The sequence below is a fragment of the Arvicanthis niloticus genome, chromosome X (genome assembly GCF_011762505.2).
Source record: "Arvicanthis niloticus isolate mArvNil1 chromosome X, mArvNil1.pat.X, whole genome shotgun sequence".
NCBI classification, from domain to species: Eukaryota; Metazoa; Chordata; class Mammalia; order Rodentia; family Muridae; genus Arvicanthis; species Arvicanthis niloticus.
In genome coordinates this window covers 535,071-557,930 of record NC_047679.1, presented here as the reverse complement: position 1 = coordinate 557,930, position 22,860 = coordinate 535,071, and the positions used below count along the sequence as shown (strand labels likewise).

The following is a 22,860-nucleotide window of genomic DNA, read 5'->3' as shown; positions in this document are numbered from 1 at the left end:
CTTTACCTTAGTCTCCTGAGCTGGGGTTGCAGGCAAATGCTACCATGCCTGTCTCTATTATATACCATATTATAAACAGATTCCACTGTAGTGTTTCTCTCTGATAGAGACAGAATGTTTGACCACAGAGTACCAAGTGACTGTGTACCCAGAACAGCTCATTATGAGTTGAGTCAGACCGCACCCACAAAATAAAGTCAGATATTTATGGACAATGTTGAATGGTTTGTATGGTTGTTTAGGGGCCAGGAAGAAAAATGACAAAAAGATCATGACAAGGACGTCTGGGACACAGACTGTGGGTGAACATATGGAAGTGGGCAAAAGGGAAGGATAAAGATCTTTTTACTGTGTGCTAACACCCACCAGGCTTCATCCACTATGGAAGTGGTACTAGGCAACCAAGTAGACAGGATGAGTCAGCCATATGATGTCAGCCAGCCTCTAATGAGCTACCCCAGTGCTAGCAGATGGGCACACAAATGAAATGCCAATAGCAGCAGAGATAAAAGCTATATGTGGAGTCAACTTTCCAGTCTTCCAGCAAGAAAGATCAACATTGACTCTTTGATATGACACCATACCTCAAGACTAAGCAGCCATTTGGGGCAAGCTGACTGCATTGGGCTTCTTCTAGTATACAGAAAATGGTGATCTGTTTTGACTAGAAATTTCCATGTGTGGTTTGCCTTTTCATTTTCTGACTACGACTAGCAAGCATCCTTGTCCAAGGGTTTAAAACTATACTTGATTCTCAGCAGGATGGGATCCCATATAACATGGCAGCAAACCAAAGGACACATGTCAAAACAAAGTAAAGAAAAGCAAAGCAAAGACGTGACTATGGAGGTTCCATACCACACCACCCAGAGGCTGCTGGCCTGAGAGAATGAAGCTATGGGTATGACCTCATTTTGGAGATGACACCATTCAAGAATGGACATTACCTTCCTAAAAGCAATGGAAACCCTCAGTCCATGATTATTGTTATTATTATCATAGCTATATACTATTCTCATAGTAGGCAGAGTACATGAGTCTGGGAAGTCAGAGGTCACAGTGGGAATGGCCCAGCTTACCATCAATCCCAGTGATCCACTCTTAGAATCTGTGCTTCCTGTTCCCTCAGGATTCTGCAAGGTTAGAAGTCCTGGTTCTCCAAGGGGCAACGCTGCTACCAGGGACACAGCAGGAATCTCATTAAACTCTAAGCTATGATCACCATCTGGGCACTTCAGGATTTTTTGATAAGTAAAGAGAAGTCACTAGCAGAAGAATGTAACATTGATAGCTAGGAAGTAGGAAGTAGGAAGTAGGAAGTAGGAAGTAGGAAGTAGGGCTGTTGGTATACAGTGAGGGCAGAAGTGAGCACATTTGGCACCCAGGGCACCCACTTTGGCATCTGTTGGAACCCCTTGCTCAGCTTTCATGGTAAGTAAACAAGAAGCAGCCAGAGTCTGAGTCAGGTGTGGGGACACAAGCTCAGGGATCCCTCAAAGATGAAGGAATGGATCACCCACCAAGTAAGCCACAGAGACCAACAGAGGTGCTAGCTGAAGGTGAAGGGTCTGTTTCCAGGGAAGTCTATCTAAGAAAAGAAGCCACAATAAGAAACACAGTTTATATAACCCACTATATACACATTTACATAATAACTCATACTATATATACACACATATATTATATAAGACCCATATGTTTTATGTCAAACAGGATTCAGATATGCCTTATATAATATATACTACATAAAATATATATCATACATGTCTCTAGGGAGTATAACAGAATATACATAAGTATACATATACAAGTGGAATTAAAGTTTCATCTGGGCATAGTCCTACACACTGGTAATCCATCACTTGGGAGACAGAAATGGGAAGATCATGAGTTTGAAGCCAGCCTGGGTTACATAGCCAGGCCCTCTCTCAAAAATTAGTTTTTGTTTTGGTTTGTTTTGGTTTGGTTTTTCAAGACAGGGTTTCTCTGTGTAGCCCTGGCTGTCCTGGAACTCACTCTGTAGACCAGGCTGCCCTCAAACTCAGAAATCCACCTGCCTCTGCCTCCCAAGTGCTGGTATTAAAAGCATGTGCCACCAATGCCCGGCCCCAAAATTAGTTTTGATAAACAATTACCTTTACTATATGCAATACAGTTTTGTATTTCTTGTTCCACTTTATTCTATTTTGTGAAGAAAATCCTATACTTGTAGATGCATTATAAAGTCATTATATAACACATGCAATATGTAGTTCATGTCATATATAATATACATTATATATTATATATATTATTGGAATAACAGTCTTATTAAAAACAACTGCTTACTATGTAAAACATACTCTGTTCTCTATTTTCATTTATCTTGCTTTATGAAGAAAGTGGCATGCTGGTCATGGGCAATAGTTGACCCATAGACTGAAATACACAGGAGCAACTTATCTCTTTAAAAAAAAGATGGAGCACATGCCTGCAAATCCTAGCTCTTATGAGGTAGGGGCAGCAGAATCATAAGTTTAAAGCCAGCCTGGCATACATAGACTGTGTCTTCGACATTAAAAAATTAAATCCTCTCATCTTAGAGGATGCAACATCAAAGCACAGAAGCTCTGGATCAAAGAAGAGTGGTGAAGACTGGAGAGATGGCATCAGGCTATACATAGGTATGGATTTATTTTAAAATTGTCAAACTCCTTTATTCCAACCTGAAATCCTCAAAGCTTGCATGGTTCTGAAGGTCTGCAAGTTCATGCAGGGCTCTGTTCCCAATTTGAGCCTGGTATACTTAGGCTTTCTCCTTCTGTCCACGTCACCACACACCTAGCAGACACTAAATGAATATTGGCCAAATTACCTAGAAGAAAAAGCCTGAAGGAGCTCTTGCAATAAACGGAGGCTTTGAGGATGCTGAAGGAGAGGGAGAATAACCTTCTGCTGAGTTCAGTAAGTACTCAGTAAATGTTTTCTGGAGATTAGGAAAAAAAGAAGGCATTGGATTGCCATTACAGAAAGGGGAATGGATACCAGCATTCAGTTGAAAAACTGGGGGGGGGGGGCAATTAAATAACCTGTTTATAGGGTTGGAGCAGAGAGGGAATCTCTACCAATATGTAGTACAGGTTTCATTAATGTTTGCTGACTTTAATAAAGTAAATAGAGCCCCAACGCCAGTGCCCTGGGGAACAGTTTATAGTGAAGGAATTCTGAACTGTGCTCAATATGTATTTTAAGGGTTGCTGGAGGAAAGGTGAAAAAGCATGCTGTACTGATGAGAATGTGGTTATTTGAACAGAATATAGCAAGAGATTCATAAGTACTTTCTGGATTAATGGGTGAGGGGAAGGACTGCTGGAGAGGTGGCTACAAAGTGTGTGTGTGTGTGTGTAGGCGGGATCTAGTCAAAATGTTGGGGGGAAGGGCTGGAGAGATGGCTCAGGGGTTAGGAACACTGGGTGTTCTTCCAGAGGTCCCAAATTCAATCCCCAGCAACCACATGGTGGCTCACAACCATCTGTAATGGGATCTGATGCCTGTCCAAAGACAGCTACACTGTACTTATCTACATTAAATAAATAAATACATCTTAAAAATAATGGGAAGAAATAATGTGACGTCAGGGGCATATGTTCTTCAAAGTATACAATATGTGCACATTAAATGCTTATGGGGATAAGTAGGAAAAGTTATAGGAAATTCACCTAGTGGTTAGGATTAGAGGAAAGGGGAGCTGAGGGAGGGTTCTTCCCAGGATAGAGAAGTGCTTAACAAATGCATCCCACGTTACGTCACATAGAAAGTATGCAACAAATATCTGTAGAATGGATTAAAGGGCTTAACTAGAAAGGATGGCATGGTAAGGGCTTCTGAGGGAGGGGTGACCAAGCCAGTAAGCAGATGGTACCCAATAATTTTTGACTGAAAGAGATCTCTGGAGTGTAAGCTCTTAAGGCAGTGGCAAGGACTTCCAGAGCCCAGGAAAGAGGAGACTGAGGATGACTCATACAGTTGATGCTCAAAAAGTGTTGACTGGCTTAAATAGACTAACAGTATTTTGGTATATGGACTTAAGGTTGGGAAGAGAGGATCCTCAGGGATTACTAAGGGGAATGGGAAAGGGGAAATCGTATATACTGGGTTCTGGGTTAGTGGAGGAAAGCTTTTAGAGGGCAGGCTTCATGGCTGGGGCAGGTTCTCCTAGGGGTTGTGAAAGAAGATGTACTTTCTATAAACAACAGGTACCTCAGAGGTACTGGCTGCATCCACTGCAGGAAACTGTATCTGAGGGGCAAGCATCAACACAGAGATCTCCATAAATGCTCATGGGACTCACTGTAGGAAAGGGTCTTTGGAGGAAGGGCATCAGACTGGAGAACAGGATGGACGAGAAATTAGTGTTCACTGAATGTATTCACAAATGACCTTTGATGAGGAAGGCTAGGAATTATTTGATAAATGCCCCCTTGGAGGAAAAGCCCCAAATGGAAAGGGGGAAGGGAATGCAGAAACTTGATCTAGGCAAGCACAGCTCTCCTTTTATGCAAGGAAGATTTTTGTGAAGAAGACATAGACCATGTACTCCATAAATGCTCTAAGGAAGGATGAAACGAAAACGCCTTTGGCCAAAGTGACCCAAATGGTGACCACAGCAACTGGCAGATGTTTGAGTATTGGATTAACTCTTGTCACAGACTTTTGTGGAGAGGTCTTTGGCTGGGTCATGCAAAAGGTGCTCAGTATATGGTGACGGAAGGTCCTGAAGGAAAAAGCATTGGATAAAGGTTTGGGAGTGGATTATATAGCTGACACTCAACAGATGCTTGCTCAAAGGAAAGAACCTTTATACTAAAGGAAAGAATTTTTAGGCAAGGTTCACATTTTAGGGAACTAATCAATATTGAATGGATCCACCAAAGACCTTTGAAAAAGTGTCTGGAGAACAGGAGATTCAGGAAGCACTCAATAAATGTCTTCTAGAGTCATTATAGGAAAAGGTCATTGAGGAGAGACTGGTAATGAGTCACACACCGAAAGCTTGAAAACCCTCACAGAATTCGTGCTTGGAAAAGGATTAATTTGAGGCAGGTTTAGGAATGGTACATGTTAAGCATTTTATGCCTCTTAGATCCTTCAGAGAAAATGCGTCCTTTCAGCGCACGCACCTGGACTTGGAATACATAGAAGGTATTCAGTCAAGGTTCATAGGATCCATTAGCGTCAGAGCTTGTGATGAGAAACGGGTGGAACACACAACAAGCACACTCAATCACTGCTTACAGACAAGTTTGAAAGGTCTTTGAGGAGGGCTCTGGGGTGGGACTTATAGCGTCAACTGGATACACGTTCACAAGATCCATTAGAGGAAAGGCCTTAGGGAGAGGGGTGAGGGTAACAGGGCATGAATCTAGGCTCTCAAAACATGCTCAAGGAAGTCATTAAAGCCAAAGACCTCCAGGGAAGGGCTCTGCAGTGAGGTATAATACAGGTGCTGAATAAATGCTTACAAGACACATTAGGGATGTGGCCTTCCAGGCAAGAATTGGACAGAGGAGGTCGGGCACATTTGGCCCTTGAAAGCTTTCTGTATATATCGAAGCCAAAAGCTTTTGGGAATGAGTATTAAGAAGAGATATAGGCAACAGATAATTGCTCCTTGTACCCATTTTTAGTTTGGGGGAGGTAAAAGTGGGGCTTAAAGGAAGAGCTGAGCACAAATCGTTAAAAGGAAGGAATTGGGTGAAGGGTCAGATATCAGGCGCACCAGTGGCGCTCGATAATTGCTCATTCGCTGTAGAAACATCTGGGGACCCAGGCCCTGGAGGAGGCGCAACAGCGGCTTACCAGTCAGTGTGCGGCTCGTCGATGACCAGCAGCACCCTGGCGGCGGCGCCCCCGCGGCCTGCGCCCCCAGAGCCACCGCCCACCTGCTCGCTGAAGGTGGCGGCTGCGGCTGCTGTGGTCTGCTTGACCGCGTTAGACAGCGACGAGAAGAAGCCACCGCCCCCCGAGGACCCGGGACTAGGGGCTGCTGGAGAGGCCACTGGAGCAGTTGTGGAGGCCCTCTCGGCAGAGGCAGTCGCGGAGCCGGGCGTGGCCCCAGGGCTGGCGGCTGAGGGCGGCGGCGGGGGCGGTTGCGGGCGCTGCAGGTCTGTCATGTACCCATTCGGCAGATTGGCCATGAAGTTGCTGTCCGACAGGCGGCGCCGCAGGTAGTTCATGGTGGCGGCTTGGGGCAGGGGATCCAAGGGGCAGTGGGTTCGTGGGCCGCGGGGGCGGAGCGCAAGGGGCTCAGGAGCACGGTGGCGCTCTCTGGCACGACGCGACTCCTCTGCTGCCCGCTGCAGACTGAGGCAGCTCCGAGGCTCTGCCGCCGCAGAGCGTATGGTCGCGCCCGCACACCCCTATCTTGCACCTCTTGTGGTGCGGTCCGACTGGACTCACGGTAGCACGGACGCGACCAAGGCAGCCAGGAAGGGGAGTTTGGGGAGGGCTGGAGAGTGACGTCAGCCCGCCTTTGGTGCTGGGGAGGTGGTGATGCGCGCCAGCAGCGGGGGCGAAGGCTCTGTCCGCGGTACTGAATCCGACAGTGCGCACGCGCCGCGCCGCATCCTCTTCCCCTCCCCCTCTGATAGGGGGATGCGCAATTTGGGGAGTGGGGGTGACATTCTTGTCCGGAGGGTCCGGACTGTAGTAAGGAAGCGCCCTCCCACGATCTTACCCTGTTTACCAGCCTTTTTCTAATCCTTAGATTAACTTGCACTCATACAGCATTACCCTTCCCAGATACTTGGGTTTCCAGTGTTGATTTTCACCTCTGGAGGCATTTTGGGGTTGAGGGTGGGGATAGAAGCACACTCAGAGGGGAACATAAAAGTAGAAATTCTCTTTACTGCAGTGTTCCCGGCCAGACATCTCCTACAACAACACTGTCGGGCAAAGAAAAGAGCACGGGGGTGGCGTAAACATCACCAGACAGGCGGAGGTGGACATTTGGTTAGTTTACATATCCTTGCCCTTGGTGGTGAGAGCCTGAGGGAACACATGGAATAACACAAATAGAAAAGTAAGGAAAGACACAGGGTATTGTACGTCACAGACCACACAGGCATCCAGGTATATTTGTACACAAGCCCAGGGTAACACACATGAGCATATTGAACACACATTACACACTCAGGCAACACATTGACACACACCCAGAGAATCTCACACACGTACACGCATCTAGGAAAAAAAACCACATGTTCCCAGATGAGCAAGGAAACTCTGGGTATGCAATGCCAAAGCATTTCCTGCAGCACTAGCTCTGATGTGTATTCAGCCTCCTCCACATGCACCTATTTAGTCTACATGTCCTCATTTCTCTGCTCTGGACATAGCCCAAACCCAGTGTCATCAGTGTCCATGGATGTCTTCTTCCATGTATAAGAACTCTGCAGACAGGGAGCCAGATAATACTTCATATGAAAGAATAAGGTAATTTTGGTGGTCTGAATAAGAAGGCTCATATATTTGAATGCTTAGTCACCAGGGAGTGGCACTGTTTGGGAAGATTAAAAGGATTAGAAGGTGTTGCCTTGTTGGAGGAAGCATGTCACTGGGGTGGGCTTTGGGGGGTTCAAAAGCCCATGCCAGGCCCAGAGTCTGTCTATCTGTCTGTTTCTGTTACCTGTGGATCAGCGTGTAGCTCTCAGCTATGGCTCCAACATGAAGCCTGTGTATGCCCCCATGCTCCCCATCATAGTGATAATTGACTTATCTCCAAAACTGTAATAAAGTCCCCAAGTTAATGTTTTTTTTTTTAAAAGGAGAATTGCCTTGGTGATGGTACCTCTTCATAGCAATAGAACATTGACTAAACAGTAATCCAGGCCGTAGTGGGATGTAGAAACCATTACATCAAATTGTAAGATCTGGCTATAATAAAATTACAAATCCATAGTCATTTGTTTATATGTACCTTGGCTTATCTGATGGACAGATAATATAATTTCTACTTTGCAAATGAGGGGAATCCTTGAACTTCAAATCATCTCCAAAGAGTCATATTTGTTATGATTGGTATATGTGGCAGTTAAGATGAAACAGTTCTAGTGCCACTGTATTCACAACAAAGTGGAGTGGGATTTTAGTAAGGGATAGGGCCAGAACGATTGGGTACATAATTGAGCCTAGTGAGCAATGATCGTGGACCAATGGCAGGAGACACACAAGAATATTTGGAGTTTCTTGCCTGAAAGATTTTAGAATTTCTTTTAAAACCAGATCTTGCTATGTAGCCCAGGTTAGCCTGGTTAGCCCAGGTTAGCCTCTACAGTAATGAGATTCCCGGTGCTCATTACCAACTCTGGCCACTTGCTCATTCCTTATTTATGAAACCAATGGTTTGTTAAACATGGCAATAATAGTGTGGGATCTGGAGTCACATAGCTGGGTTCAAGACCAGCCTTCACAATATGGTTGGGAAAGTGACTTAATCTGGGAGTTTTTTTTCCCCATTTTTAAAACGAGGAAGGAGAGGCATAACCTCTGTGCTTTTCCAAGTGCTGTAGTCCCATCAGAAACCTGCCTGCTCATCTTGTCTCCAGAAACCATGCCTCCGCTTCGCTTTTTTCTATTCCTTTCCCCCTAGGTTCCTACAGTTCCTAAATTCAGTATTTCCAAGCCATCCTCATAATCTCTCCTCTATTCTAGTGAGCTTCAGTTTCAGTAGAATTAGCCTTTGCTTGCCTAATCCTTTTTTTCATCTGCAGGATGCCCTCTAGCAATTCAAATAAGGAACTTCCTGCATATGGATAGTTTCTAATGTTTTAAATATGTAGCTATATTGTTGATTTAAAAAAAAAAAAGCATGGCCTTTGGAGATCTCTTTGGTGACTCAGAAGCAATTGCAGGTCTTCAGACTGTTTGGGCTCCTCTGGGCCTGAATCAGGGCTCTGCACAACCATAGTGGTTCTTCCTGGGAAACATTCAGACTCCTAGTACTTTTAGCTTCCTGGTGTCATTATTTTTCCTAGGTGGCTTAGTTTCTAGAAATTAACTTTTGCAGATTGTCTTTTAAAGGAAGCTCCTCCCTCTCCTTCTGGAGTGTCTTAACTCTTCAAGGATAGAGGTGAATCTCCACATCGACTTCTACAGCAGGAATAGGCATACAGAGGAGTGTAAGAATCACTTTCTTGTGTATTAGTGAACAACTTATTTAAATATGCATCCCTGACACAAGTTCATGCCAGGATTTTGCCTATAACACATACCTACCAATTCCACCTTAGTGTGAGTGAACATACACACATCCCTTTTGGTTTTGTTATAGTTATAACCTCTTATACCACACACATCCAATACAGCCCTAATCCTTGCACAGCTCTGGAAGTCTACATTAGAGAGATGTGTACCTCACAATGCATACATACACAGCCAAGCTTCTACTTTCTTCCAAGTGTCTCTTACACCCTGAGTAGCAACTAAACACCCTCCTCACTTTGACTCAGTCTTCCCAAGATGACCAAATCCTCACTGACTTGTCTCTATTTCTATCCATCCAGTGGATCATATTACATGTTCTGACAAGACTCTGGGTCTCACAAATCTCCTACTGAAACACTACCACACAGAAGGATCCCTTTCACCTACTGTACAAAGTTGCAAACTCTGCTTCTAACACTTAACACTGCATCACTATGTGTGGTACTTCAAAAATATCCAGTTCATTACTGTTTTGTGCTAGTTTCTTCCTTTGTAAAATGGGGATAATTGACCCTCCTGGGTTCATTGTTGATTAAATGAATCCACACTATGGGAAGACTTAAGACTATGGGAAGCACTATTGGGCTTCCAGTAAGATTGCTTTCTAAGTGTTAGCTATTACCCAGATTATGATGATTCCTTCGTGATTCTATCACGAAGGAGCTCAGCATTCGGTGAATGGTAAAATGAATAAGCAAATTCTAAGAACACTGGTGTCTGGGTTTGTTCCCTTTACTGTGGAGACATAGGCAGCTGATTCCTTCCTTGTGTTCCCATACTCAGTACTATTGTTAGTATACAGTAGGCGTTAAGCATTGAATACATGTTTGAACAAAAGGAATGCCTATTTTGAGTCTGCTCACTGGCTCTCAGATATTCTCACCTTCTACCAGTCCTCCCCCAGCCCAGATGCTCAGACTTATCTCTAGCATACAGTAGACATTAAAGTGTTAAATGAACAAATAAAAAAAGAAGGTGCATCTGGATTTGTTTTGGGGGTTCCTCTAGGCCAATGCTAACTCTAGCTTCTCTTACCCTTGCCTGAGCTCAAACTGCATCATAGCCACCTCCTCAGTGTCCCTTCCCCCAGCTATTTGTTGTTGGTAATTGTGGTGTTGGGCTTAGGCTGTTTTCAGTGGGTGGGTGCAGGTGTTTTCTCAGCTGGGTGCCAACTCTGGTCATGTCCCACCCAATTCATCACTGTAGCAGATCTGCCAGCTGAGAGGCTCTGGTAAGTGGGTGGGAACCTAGGAAACTTCATAAAGTAAGAGACAGCAACTAAACAGCACACTGGCCAATCAAAAAGTTCCCGCTAAAGTGAGTAGCCAATGGCAAACCCCATTTTGTTGCCCTCCCCTCTAGTCCTACTCCCTTATATTTGTGGCAAAGACAGGTTGGGGCTGGACACTTACTTTCAGGCTTTCCAAGCTACAAACACAATATAACAGAATGTCACAATGGGCCACTGCTATGTTGCCCTAGAAAATTCTATTGCCCCACTTCCAGGAACGGGGGCAGGCTCCCCGCTTCTTCTTTAAGGAATCTTAGAAAGAGTCTAGAAAGGCTGGTTTATTGAGGTCTAGAAGATCAGGGGGGTCAGAATGGAAGCAAGGATTTTAGGCTTTCTTCTTTTCTGGGTCTTCGCAGGGAGGCACATGTAGACATGGCCGTTTCTCTTCCACCACCAGCTTCTGCCCCTGTAGCGCCTCGCACAGTGGCCGTGGGGTCCCCCAGAAGGTAACATTCTTCTCACCCTGACCTTCAACCATGGAAACTGTAGGCCTGGGGTGTTGGGGAAGCAATGGAGGAAAGAAGCTCAGGTAAGGTAAGAATGCATTGAAAAAACTTCGTTTTTTGAGCGAGTCTAATCTCAAACTCTACCCCTGCCTCAGCTTCCCAAATGTGGGAATTACAGACAGGCAAGTCGATTTAAACCTGGGAGTTTGTACTTGCCAGGCAAATGATCCACCGTAGTCTCATAGCATAGCATTCTTTTTGTTTATTTGTTTGTTTTTTAGGTCCTACTGACCTATTCCCTCTCTTTTACCCAGGCTAACTTTGAACTCTAATTTTGTAGCCTAGGAATGAATCTACTAATTTTGTAGCCTAGGAATGTCTTGACCATGTGGTCCTTTTGGCTCCAGCCTTTCAAGCAGTTAGGATTATAGGTTTGCACCACTACACCTGAATTAACATCTCACTGTGCATTTAACTCTATGTCTAACTTGATACTGGGATATTTCTGATAAAGACTTAGGAAAGATGATTCCCTGTGCCTCAGTTTCCCTCATCTAAAATGGCAGTAAGAAGAATACTATTTACCTCCAAACCCTTTCTCTTTCCTCATACTCACCTTAAATTCCTATCCCAAGCCATTACTCCTCCTCTCCCCTCCGTTTCCCTTCCCACTTTACCCAAATAGAACCTTATATCCAGGAAGGTTTTGGCCAGGAAGATTTCTCCTAGTAGGCAAGCTCTCTATTCACTTTCACCTAGGCTCTAACTATGTGGAAAACTTAGGAAATTTAGGAACTGGTTCCTAACTTCAGGGACCAGTCTGGCCCCCCTCACCCCAATCTGGAAAATCCTATCCCAGTGGCAGGCCATTTAACAGCTGGGAAAAGGCCATTTAACCTTGATGTATGTAGTGTAAGAAGGGATGGGTAACTTAACCCTTTCTAATTCCTGGGCCACTGTGGTGTCCAGTAAACACTCAAGGTAGCAGCGAATCAGTTCTGTCCAGAACCTGCTCACAATCTGTATGTCATGAATGCTTCTCCAGAAAGGCCTAATTTAGCTTTCTACGCCCAGAGGGTAGCGATAGTCTCATTGCCACTTACCTGTCCCTTTTAGATGGATTCTACCACAACTCACCTGGGTATCTTCTACCTATAGATCTGGGTTCTTTTTTAGTGACTGTTGCTAAAAAAAAGCCTTGGACTACCTCAAGGTAGTGAAATGTGGAGTGGATAAACGGAGGCATGGATGACTGAGGAACTCAAAAGTACGCTAAGAGTCAGTGAGAAGGCTACATGAAGGACTGTGTGGATGGGAGTACAGCTAAGTGACTGCATTAGAAACTGAGGTGCAGAGAGGCAGTGAAGTCTTCCCTAATTGTTTCTCCTTTTCCTTTCTCCTTCCTTTCTTCTCTAAGCTAGGAGATGGCACTGGCAAGGCAGGCACTTTTGCTCCAGATTTGCTCCAGTTCAGTATAACCAATTTCCTTCTCATCCTTCAGCATCACGAACCCCTCCTAGAAACACAATGTCCCTCACTCAACTCACGAGTACTTGGGGAGCAAAGGTGTGCAGAGGCGCTGGCGGACACGGGTGGGGTTGGGTCCACATGGTGGTGTGCACAGACCCCAGGTACTCCACTCTGACCATGAACCTTTCACTGCAATGGGAGGGGGTAGTAGAGTGTCATGTAGTGAAAACCAGAGGTCTCAATGGGAAAAGGAGACTGCAGGGGCATAGGGTACCCAGCATAGCTACAGCATGGTTGCCCACCCTCACAGTGCTGCCTGTGGGTCACTCACAGACACAGTTATGGATGTCATAGCAGTGTCGAATATCCTGGAGCTTCCCAGTACATGGCTGCCCATTAAATTTTCGGCCACCACAGTTCCTTGAACGTGACTGTTGGCCTGGGATTTCATCACAGCTGATGGACTTCATTCTCACACGGCTGCAGTGACTCCATTTTCCCCAGGCCTCCCACTCCCCATTTACTGTAGAGACAAGGAGCAAGAGGGTTTGGAGCCAGTAAAGGGCCTCAGAGGAAAGAATGATTAAGGCTTTGGGAGGGAGTGGGAGTGAACAGATGTGGGGATGAGGGCAGGAAGAAGAAAATCAGGCAGGAACAAGGTTTTGTCAGCAAGATGGACAGGGGGCTTAGGCATAGGCATGGTGCCTCTTGATTTTCTAACCGGGGCAAGGTTTGGCTGTGTTACAGACGTGGTTCCGAGTGGCATCACCAGCACAAAAGGGGCCCCCATGACGGGGTGCAGGGTGATCACATGTCCGTCGTTGTAGGGTCTGGCCCAGGCCACAAGTCACAGGGCAGGGGCTCAAAGGACCCCATGGCCCCCAGCCACCAGCCACTGTTGGAGTGGGAAAGAAAGTGAAAATAAGGGCCTCCTTAATCATGCACACTCCCCAGCTTCCCTCCCCATCACCTTTAGACATTTGAGGCAAATTGTCCTCAGATGATAGGCTTCTGGTCACATGGTACAAGAATTCCATTCCCTCAAATGGCACACTATCTCTGCCAGAAATCTAAAGCCCCACTAGCTGCATGCCAATGGCCTCATCCGTGCATACCTGGGCAAGGTGGTAGGCCACTGCAGCCCCGATGCTCATAGGCTGATCCTGAGCAGGGCTTCCCAGGGGGCTGGTGTGAAGGGGCTGGTGCAGAACATGAGCGGCTTCGTGTCTCCTTAGGTTCTTGAGCTCCACCAAAGCAGGATCCTGAGCAGGGGTTCCAGGGGCCCCAGGATGCCCAAGCCCCATGTGCTGTGGTAGGAGTGGGAGGATGAGCTGTGGTCAAGCACGCATAAAAGTCTTTTCTCCCTGGCAGTTTCCTGCTGTAACTCAACATTCTGGATATCCCTTCTATGTCCTGTAACTACTCTTACTCACTGGGGCAGATCTTCTGAGTGTCACAGGCCTGTGATTGCTGGGCCTCTCCTGGGCAGTGGCCCCCACACTTAGGAGCAGGATTATCACACACTCGTTGACGGGTCTGGGTTCCTTTGGAGCAGGTGACAGAGCAAGGCCCCCAGGGTCCCCACTCAGACCAGCCACCCATCTCTGTGGGAGAAAAAGAAAAGGAAGTGGGGGGTAACAACTTAGGATTCCTTTCTTTCATGTGTGTCCCACATTATCTTATCCTGTCCGATCTCTTGTCACTATACCTAGCCTACCAGTACTGCTTATCTGGACTATGGCAGCAGCCTTCAGATACTCTTCGTTTTGCTCCAGATCCGGCCTGTCCTCTTCCCAAAGCAAGTCAATTTCTCCCCTTCCCATAACCCAAATCATTCAGACTAAAGCCAGTATCTTCACTTTTGAACATACTCCTTCAGCAATCCTAGCTTTTCCCATTCCCCTTAAAACCATACAAAGGTCTGTCCTCAGGGCCTCTACACTGTTCTTCTGGTGCTGAGGGCTGGGTCCATGTCCACATTGCTGATCTTCCTTACCTGGACAACATGGCTGGTCCTCACAGGCCTGTAGCTGCCACTCAAGAGTTCCAGGAGCCACCTTCTCAGAGCACTGCCCACCCCTGCCCACACAGCGCCTGTGTCGCAGTTGGGACCCCTCAGAACATGTAACTGAGCAGGGCCCCCATGAGGACCATGCTGACCATTGTGGGGACCTGTGGAGAAGAGCCCACGTTCTATTCTGGTATGAAGTGACAGGATAGATCACTGAAAGCCTACTTACCACTTAACATGGTGGGTGATTGAACAGGAAGAAGTGAATATACAGGAAATATATGATAAATTTCATTTCCCTTCACAGCAAGGGCCCTGGAAACCCCCACCCCCAGGGTCAAGGTCAGATGTACAACAAGCAAATTTAGGGACTAAAAAAACCTAGAACTTCTGCCAGGAACTCAATAGGTCACTAGCCTGTAGAGTACCAGGCAGAGAGGAAGTACTTGGTAAACAGAAGCTCAGAAGTCCCTTCAGAAACATCCTAGAGATACACTCTGTTTCTCACAGGACTGTGTTTGCATGCTAAAATGGGTATGCATGCTAGTGCTAAAGAGGCATGAACTGTTAGCAAGACTGGTGGACCAGAGCTGCTTTCCAAGATCTTCAAACTCATCATATTTACAACGTTATATGTAATACATTGCAGTTATAAAATATATCTACAGTTTAGTAAGACTCACCATATGTAAACTGCAAGTCATGATTAGGAGATTCAAGGTGCTTTAAGAGACCAAATTGCCACAAAAGAATTGCACAATGAATGTGTCATCACAATGAAAGATTTTGCATTGCCCTCAGAATTTCCCTAAAGTCCTCCATTTCTATGATGATTCTATATATGATAAGCACTCAATTATTGTTGTAAGTTAGGAGAATGGAGCTACCATAAAAAATATCCAAGTTGCACCCCACCTGCAATGTTTACAGGAAGCACTGACTTTTAAAGCACTTTAAAATCAGGGACATTTGGCAGTGTCTGAATTCAATTAATTAAAAAAAAAAATTCTTCTCTCATACAATACAGCTTAACTGCAGTTTCCCTTCCCTTCATTCCTCTCAGTCCCCTCCCCCCACAACCTCCTCCTCTCTTCCACAGATTCAGTCCTCCTCCTGTTCTCCTTCAGAAAAAAGCAGGCCTTCCAGGGATATCACGCAAACATGCCATAACAAGATGCAATAAGACTAGGCACAGATCCTTATATCAAGGCTGGATGAGGCAACCCAGACTGAGGCAAAGATCCCAAGCACAGATGAAAGTGTCAGAGACACCTTACTCCCACTATTAATCGATGCAGAGTTGTTAAAGAACATTCAGGGGAAGGTCAGGTATGTCATAAACTACCAAACAATGCACAGCTAAGAACTCATACCCCCAACAAAGAGCTCCAAATGGCAACAGTGCCAAGATTTTGAAACCCTGAGCTATGTATGGTCATAAAGAGAGTTTTCGGAGTGTGTGTGGGGTTGCACTCTTAGAAGCTCCAGGGCAAAGAATACAGTTCTAGGCTACAGGGCTCAGCCCAGGTTCCTCCAAACCTGCATGCCTGACAGAGGCCACCATCATGCTCCTGGAAGGCATAAACAGCATTGAGACAGCAGTCTTCCACCCTGATGTCTCTCCCAAGTAGGCCTTTGCACCTGCCAGAGGACTCCTCATACTGGGTGAAGCAGAGCACAGGGTCTGAGCCTATAAGATCAGGGGAGAAGAACGGGCAATCAGCAGTGTGGTTGCCCTAGGCATTCCTGGGAGGACATGTGGGCCCATATCCACTTACCTGTGGCTGGCAGGGTAACTAGTAGCAGTAGAAGCCACTGAGGGGCTTGCATTCCAGCAGGCATTTTGAACACTATGTTTATACACTCCTCACAGAGACGAGGGCTTGGCTTTGTCTGGGATGACCTGCTCCAGAAAGAGGAACCCAGGGCAGGAGGAAGTGGGAGGATATGGCCTCTTTAACTCTGACCTTTCCCTTGAGCACTCAGTCTCTTTTCTCCCTTCTCCATTTCCTTGTTCCTGCTTTGTCACCCTTGATAATGCTTTGTCACTCAATCTTTGTCACCTAATACCCCACCCCACTCAGAAATCTCTTAGTTTTCAATCAATGCTTAGGGAGACAAATTCTCACTGAAGAGCACTGGAGCCTGAAAGTCTGAAGCAAGACCCAGCTAAGTGTATGAACTTTGACAAGTCACTTTAAATTCTCAGCTTTAGTGCTCCTTTTTTTGAGACAAGGTTTTGCAACATAGCCATACCTGAAATTTACACCAGGCTGGCCTCGAACGGGCAAGTAACACCATGGCTGGCTCATTTTCTTACCTGTAAAATGCATACTCTTGACTATAGTGATCAATTTCGTGGGGGTACTGAAGAAGGGTGAAATGAGGGAGGCCCTCAGTCTGTCAAGAAGGCAGGGCAGCTGCTTTATCTACCAACTTGAAAATCTACCCCTTTTCTAAAAGTGAGGTTCCTGCGGTCAGCATGTATGGGAGGTCAATGCAAGGGAAGTGAAAAAGGGAAGTGGCATTGTGTGGGAAGCGATTCAGAAGAGGGGAGGTTCAGGCATAACCATTGCCCAAGGGGGGCATCTGAAGAAACCCTTAGAGTCTACAGGGGCAGACTTCCCTTAGAAGAAACAGCTGGGCCACATTCTATTAGAGTACCTAGGGCAGATAACATTCTCCTCTGAGCCTGTTTCCTTTTCTGTAAAACGTGTCTATAAACAGGGCCCTAGGAGGTACAGGCTTGTCATCTTAGCTGCTTTGGAGATTGAAACAAGTGTAAAATTCAAGGCTTGCTGAGGCTACAGTGTGAGTTCAAGGCTACCCTGGCTGATTTTGTGGGATTCTGTCTGAAAAATAACATTTTTAAAAGGGGCAGGGTAGATGTGAGAATGCTCAATTAAGGTGCTTGCTCCAAAACCTGTTGACTTAGGTGGGAGTGGGGGGTAGGTGGGGGGCACATCCTCATAGAAGCAGGAGGAGGGGGGATGGGATAAGGGGTTCCCTGGCAGGGGTGGGTAATGGGGTAAGGGGATAACACCTGAAATGTAAATAAAATATCCAATAAAAAACAAAATTAAAGCAGTGAACAACTTTGAGAGAAAAGTGACACTGACCTTCAACACTTGATATAAAGAAATAATGTGTATGTCTTTGTATGTGCATGTTTGTGTGTGTAACATTAAACTCAAATAGTCTTTAGTACTCATATTTCAATAAAATTTATGATGATACCCTTCATCTAGAGTGATTTATAGGTTCATAGAATTCAGTGACCTTGTTGTGGTAAAGATCTTGTGTGGGATATTTCCATTAGTGATTTTTCTCAATGAAACACATTCATTTCATAATGAAATTGTGTGTTTTTAAATAAAGTTATAGAGTCTTCTATTTCAGGCAAAAACAAAACAAAACAAAACAAAACAAAACCTGTTGACTTGAGTTTAATTCCTAGGGCTCACATGGAGAAAGGTTAGAACTGACTTCCTCAAGTTGTCCTCTGACCTCTACATGCCATAGTGCACATATGTGCAGTGCCCCTACCAATTAAATAAACGTAGTAAAACCTTTTAAAGGCTGGAGGTGGCTAGAGGTGTAGCTCAGTTGGTAGACTGCTACCGTAGCATCAATGAAGCCCCAGTTTGTTCTTTAGTACCATATAAATTAGCAACTGGGAGCTAGAGGCAAGAGGATCGGAAATTCAAGGCTATCCTTGGCGATACAGCAAATTTGAAGATAGGGTACATGAGATCCTGTTGTAGAAACAAGTAAGCAAAAGAATGGCTAGGGGGTTAGCTCAGTGGTATGCCATTTGCCTACTATGTGAGCAGCTTAGGTTTCATATGCAGTACACATTTACAGCACTGGACATAGCTTAGATCTGTCACAAACTGGGAATGAAAATACAAGTGTCTGATTTTGTTTACTAAATTGGTTTGTTCAACAATTATTGAGCACCTACTGAGCATCAGAAGTGTTCTCAGCATTAGATGGAACAGAGAACAAGACAGAAAAAAAATCACTGCCTCTGAAGGATTTACACTCTACAAGGGGAGACTAGAAATAAAATTCTTTCAGAAAGGTCTTCTCCTGTGACCTTCATGGGTACCAATACTCTCTACCCTTAGGAAACACAAGAATCACCCACAGGGCTTCTTGATCCACATGCAGATTGATGGATCCTACCTATTTCCCATTCAGCAGGTGTGGTGTGGGGCTCCATTAATGCATGTCTAACAAATTCCCAGGAGACACTGATAGTGGTTGGAAGAATGTTTTTGAGAACCACTATTTTGGTCCCTGGTCCCTTTTTAGTTGTTTTTTGTGGGTCATATCTAGAAAAAAAATTATAGTGCCTGTTTACTGTTAATGACTGATCCATTTTCAGCCCATTTTCCCCAAAGAAAATCTGAGCTCCTGCTTTTAATTTCTTAAAAAACAAATCTCAATGAGTGAAATTGTAGAACCTGTTTTAAAAATAGCACCCTTGTGCCCTGGGGATGTAGTTTAGTGATAGGCTATCTACCTATCACCAGCTGGACCTTGGGTTTGATTCCCAGTGTCGCAAAAATAAAGAAGTAAATAAAAACAACACTATAATCCACAAAAAGGAGCCTGAGAAAGGTGACACTTGTTCTCTTGCTGTCACAGATGAGCACCAGTCTACAAACTGAATTAAGATAAAATAAATTGATCAGGGGTTAAAATAAAAGTCCCTCTTGATTTGGGTAGGGGTGATAAAATTTATTACTATTACCCTGTTACTATTAAAACAATATTATTCTGTTAATATCCACCACAGAAGTATCTTGTTCTCTGAGAGTATATTTGTCTCTGTGTGCCTTGAACAAAGGAATCTTGTGAAAACAAAACTGAAATTCTGTTGGCTGCATTATTCACCTTTTGCCCCAGTAATGTTAGAATCGCCATTTCATTTGTTCCTACACAGCATAAATCCTTATAGTCCCTGTGGATGAAGGGTGTCAACACTGTTTTTCCCCCACACACTTCTGAGGTATTCAAATTCAGATTCCTTATTTAAACAAAGAATGAGAGTCTGGTTTTATTATTGTCTGATATAATTTACTTATCTGTCCTGTCAGTTTTCCTGAGTATCAACCCTACAAAGGGAGTTTTTTTTTTTAATGGGAAGGCAGATGAGCTAGGGTCTTCCTATTTAGCTCAGGTTGGCCTTGAACTCATGGCAACCCTCTTACATACCTGGGGTTATAGGCTTGAGTCAGTCTCTCTCTCTCTCTCTCTCTCTCTCTCTCTCTCTCTCTCTCTCTCTCTCTCTCTCTCTCTCTCTCATACACACACACACTTCAATACTATTGTTGTTTTAAAATAAGGTCTTTCTATATAGCCCAAGTGGACATTGAACTTATAGCAACTTTGCTGCCTCAAAATCCTGAGTGTTGAGAAGGGCAGAAACTTTTGTCCATTTTGTTAGCTATGAGGTGTTTAGGATACCAAACAATAAACATCTTCTCAATCAATATATGGAATAAAAAAAGTGCTAAGAGGATATTTTTAAAAGTGGGCATCACTTTCCAGCATCTATTTCAAGTGCTAGGACCAGATAAGACTATATAGAGACAATTTATGAGGAAGGAGTTTTGGGCAAAGGCCAGCATTTCAAGTTTTGTAGAATTGGAAGCTAACTCAGAAGTCTGAGCTGGAGAGGCTTGTGGAGAATAAGAACAAACAGAGGCGGCCCTGGCACATTCATTCTGTGATCTCTGAGACATGGCTTCACTTCATTTCAATCACATTCTCTCATGTCATATATGCATGTATATTAACTATATATCGAGTTCTAGATTTGTAGTCTCTACTACAGCCTCTTAGGAATAGGCTCACATCCTTGTTAAATATTACATATATTTATTTACTGTTTGTGTATGTGTGTGTATGTGTGTAGGTTAGAAAACAAATTGGTAGGAATTGGTTCTTTCTTCCTACCATTATGAGTCCTAGGAACTAGACTTAGGTTGTCAGGTTTCATGGTAAGTGCCTTTACCAGCAGAGTCATCTTGCTGGCCCCATTTTATTTTACTAGGTCAGAGGACAACTTTTGAGAATCGCTTCTCTCCTTTTAACATGTAGGTTCTGGAAATGGCAAACAGGTTACCGTGCTTTTGTGGCTAGTTCTCTTAACTGCTGAGTCATCTCGACTGACCTACATGTGACTTCTTGTTCATTTTTTAAGATAACACATTGGCTCACGTAGCACACAATACAAATACAAATACAAATACAGCCAATGATGACCTTAACTCTTCATCTTGCTTCTACCTCCTGTGTGCTAGGATTACAGGCATGCACCACCATGTTTGGCCACATACATATTTATGCGTGCCACCATTATTCACTTGGTATCATTGTCTCTTCATTAGTCTCCCACTAACAGTCATAGTCAAACACAGACATACACATACACACAGTCACACACAGCCACACAAGCGCCCCCCCCCCCCCCCCCCGGGTTAATATCACCAGTACTTTCTCTCATTAGGTCAGTTTTACCACATGTTGAACAGACTCACCATCACAGGAACTATTTCCTTTGGCCTAACATTTTCTTACATGTAGTTACTAATGTAGTCACCAGTAAGTCCCATGAAGTTTCTTACACATATACAATCACCATTTCTCCTCTCCTTTCTCTCTTTATAGCCACTTAAGTTACACCGCCTCCCCCCCCCCAAATTCTTTATTTACGGCCTGTTTGCTACAGTCTCCTTGGAAGACTGTCACCTGAACACACAAAGGCACATTACCTCAGATACCATCTTCCTCACATGATTGTTTCTTCTCAGTTACTTTTTCCCATGTTGATTCCTTTATTCACAGGGTTGTGATTTGTTTTGAGACAGGCTTTCACTCTACAGCCTAGGCTGGTTTTAAACTCACTATGACGCTAGGCTAGGTTTGAACTCATAGTGATTCTCCTACCTCAGCCTTTTGAGTGCTAGAACTGAGCCACCATGCCAGCAAAGTATTTCAGTTATGTACAGCTTCTCAGACACTTGGCCCAGCCACCTATTCAGTCTCACCATCATTTCTCCTCAGTCCACTTGTGATATATGAGACCACTAATTCACAATTGCTATAAGGCTTTCATTAAGGCTCCTGAAATCAGTTTCCCATGCCCTAGTCAATCAACCACACCATCATTTTCCTCCTATAGTCAACTATCATGGATACATTTGTACACTTAATAGCCTCTAAGTTTCTCATATCCCCTGATCGTGGTCATACAGTAAGTAGTTCATTGGCTCCGTCTCATTTTGTTTTCTACACATATGGTTTGCTTCAGCTTTATGAAATGTTTCACAGACTTACATAGTTCTCAGACAGCATTTGGTTGCCAAGTTTCTCTCTCACAACTGCTGACTATGAGTCCTTGCTACTGCTGGTCCCATGTGAACAGTCCTTCTTTTCTCCTCAAAGACAGGTCTGTGTTTCAGCTCCTCAGTCTCACCAGAATCTGTGGGGAAGCTGCAATTGTTAATTGCAAACCAGCTGCTGCCCACTAGTTGCAGGGTAACATATTCAGTCTCTCTTTCTCCCTCTCCCTCTCCCTCTCCCTCTCCCTCTCCCTCTCCCTCTCCCTCTCCCTCTCCCTCTCCCTCTCCCTCTCCCTCTCCCTCTCCCTCTCACACACACACACACCAGCCTTTTAGACTTTAGCAGCCACAACCAATCCATTTCTCCGTCTTTCCTATGGTTTCTATGGAACATTTTACAGTCTCATACCTGTCTTATCAGTCACTTCTTGGGTCCCAGGACCATTTTCTCTCACACAATCAACAACTTCTTCCCCTCCTCCTTCCTTCCTTCCTTTTCCTCCTACTCTTCCTCCTTCTTCTTCTTTTTGAGACAAGGTTTCTCTGTGTAGCCCTGGCTATCCTAGAACTTGCTCTACAGACCAGGCTGGCCCTGAACTCTGAGATCTACTTGCTTCTACTTCCTGAGTGCTGGGATTAAAGGCATGTGCCGCCACCACCTGGGTCACACAATCAACTTCTTAAACATATACTTCCATGACTTAATTTCACACACAAACCATTTCTCAAATGCTGAGGGCTGCCTGCTACTAAACAGTGTGACTTTTCACCTACAAATGGTTGGGACTGGAGAAATGGCCCAGTCAATAAAACACTTGTTTTGCAAGCATGAGGACATCTGTTTGATCCCTACAATATAGGTAAAACTTCCAGGCATAGAAGCACATGCTTGTAATACCAGAATTGGGAGGTGGAACCAGGTGGATCCTTGAGGCTTAATGGTCAGCCAGTGTATCCTGACTGGTAAAATCTAGGCAAAGGTAAGACTTTGTCTCAAAGGAGGGGACAGTGTTTCAGTGGACACACCACACACAAGACCATGCA

At 44.7% G+C, this 22,860-nt stretch overlaps 2 protein-coding genes across 4 annotated transcripts in view; both read right to left on the bottom strand.

Annotated features, from left to right (window-relative positions):
• The window catches only part of Syn1 (synapsin I), a 55,267-nt gene extending 48,888 nt beyond the window's left edge, over positions 1-6,379 (bottom strand). For both annotated transcript variants that reach the window (XM_034485442.2, XM_034485443.2), the window contains exon 1: positions 5,839-6,379. In XM_034485442.2, coding sequence (XP_034341333.1) covers positions 5,839-6,215 — 377 coding nt within the window. In that variant the 5' untranslated portion in view covers positions 6,216-6,379. The remainder of the gene's footprint in view (positions 1-5,838) is intronic.
• A 4,418-nt stretch (positions 6,380-10,797) lies between these two features.
• Cfp (complement factor properdin) lies at positions 10,798-21,955 on the bottom strand. Of its 2 annotated transcripts, none has more exons than XM_034485039.2 (10): positions 21,812-21,955; positions 16,240-16,364; positions 16,001-16,151; positions 14,447-14,622; positions 13,884-14,054; positions 13,566-13,757; positions 13,172-13,345; positions 12,782-12,973; positions 12,528-12,639; positions 10,798-11,025 (listed from the first exon to the last, which is right to left on the bottom strand). In XM_034485039.2, coding segments are annotated over exons 1-10 (1,461 nt in total). In that variant the 5' UTR covers positions 21,814-21,955; the 3' UTR covers positions 10,798-10,859. The 2 variants fall into 2 exon arrangements, with proteins under 2 accessions (XP_034340930.1, XP_076775175.1); XM_076919060.1 differs by lacking the exon at positions 21,812-21,955 and adding an exon at positions 16,718-16,736.
• Between the last annotated feature and the right edge of the window lie 905 nt (positions 21,956-22,860).

Excerpts from the sequence above, each read along its gene's own strand:
- Cfp (XM_034485039.2), bottom strand. Across the intron at positions 16,152-16,239 it reads AGTTACCCTGCCAGCCACAG|GCTCAGACCCTGTGCTCTGC; the intron begins GTAAGTGGATAT and ends CTGATCTTATAG. Across the intron at positions 13,758-13,883 it reads CACTCAGAAGATCTGCCCCA|CACATGGGGCTTGGGCATCC; the intron begins GTGAGTAAGAGT and ends CTCCTACCACAG.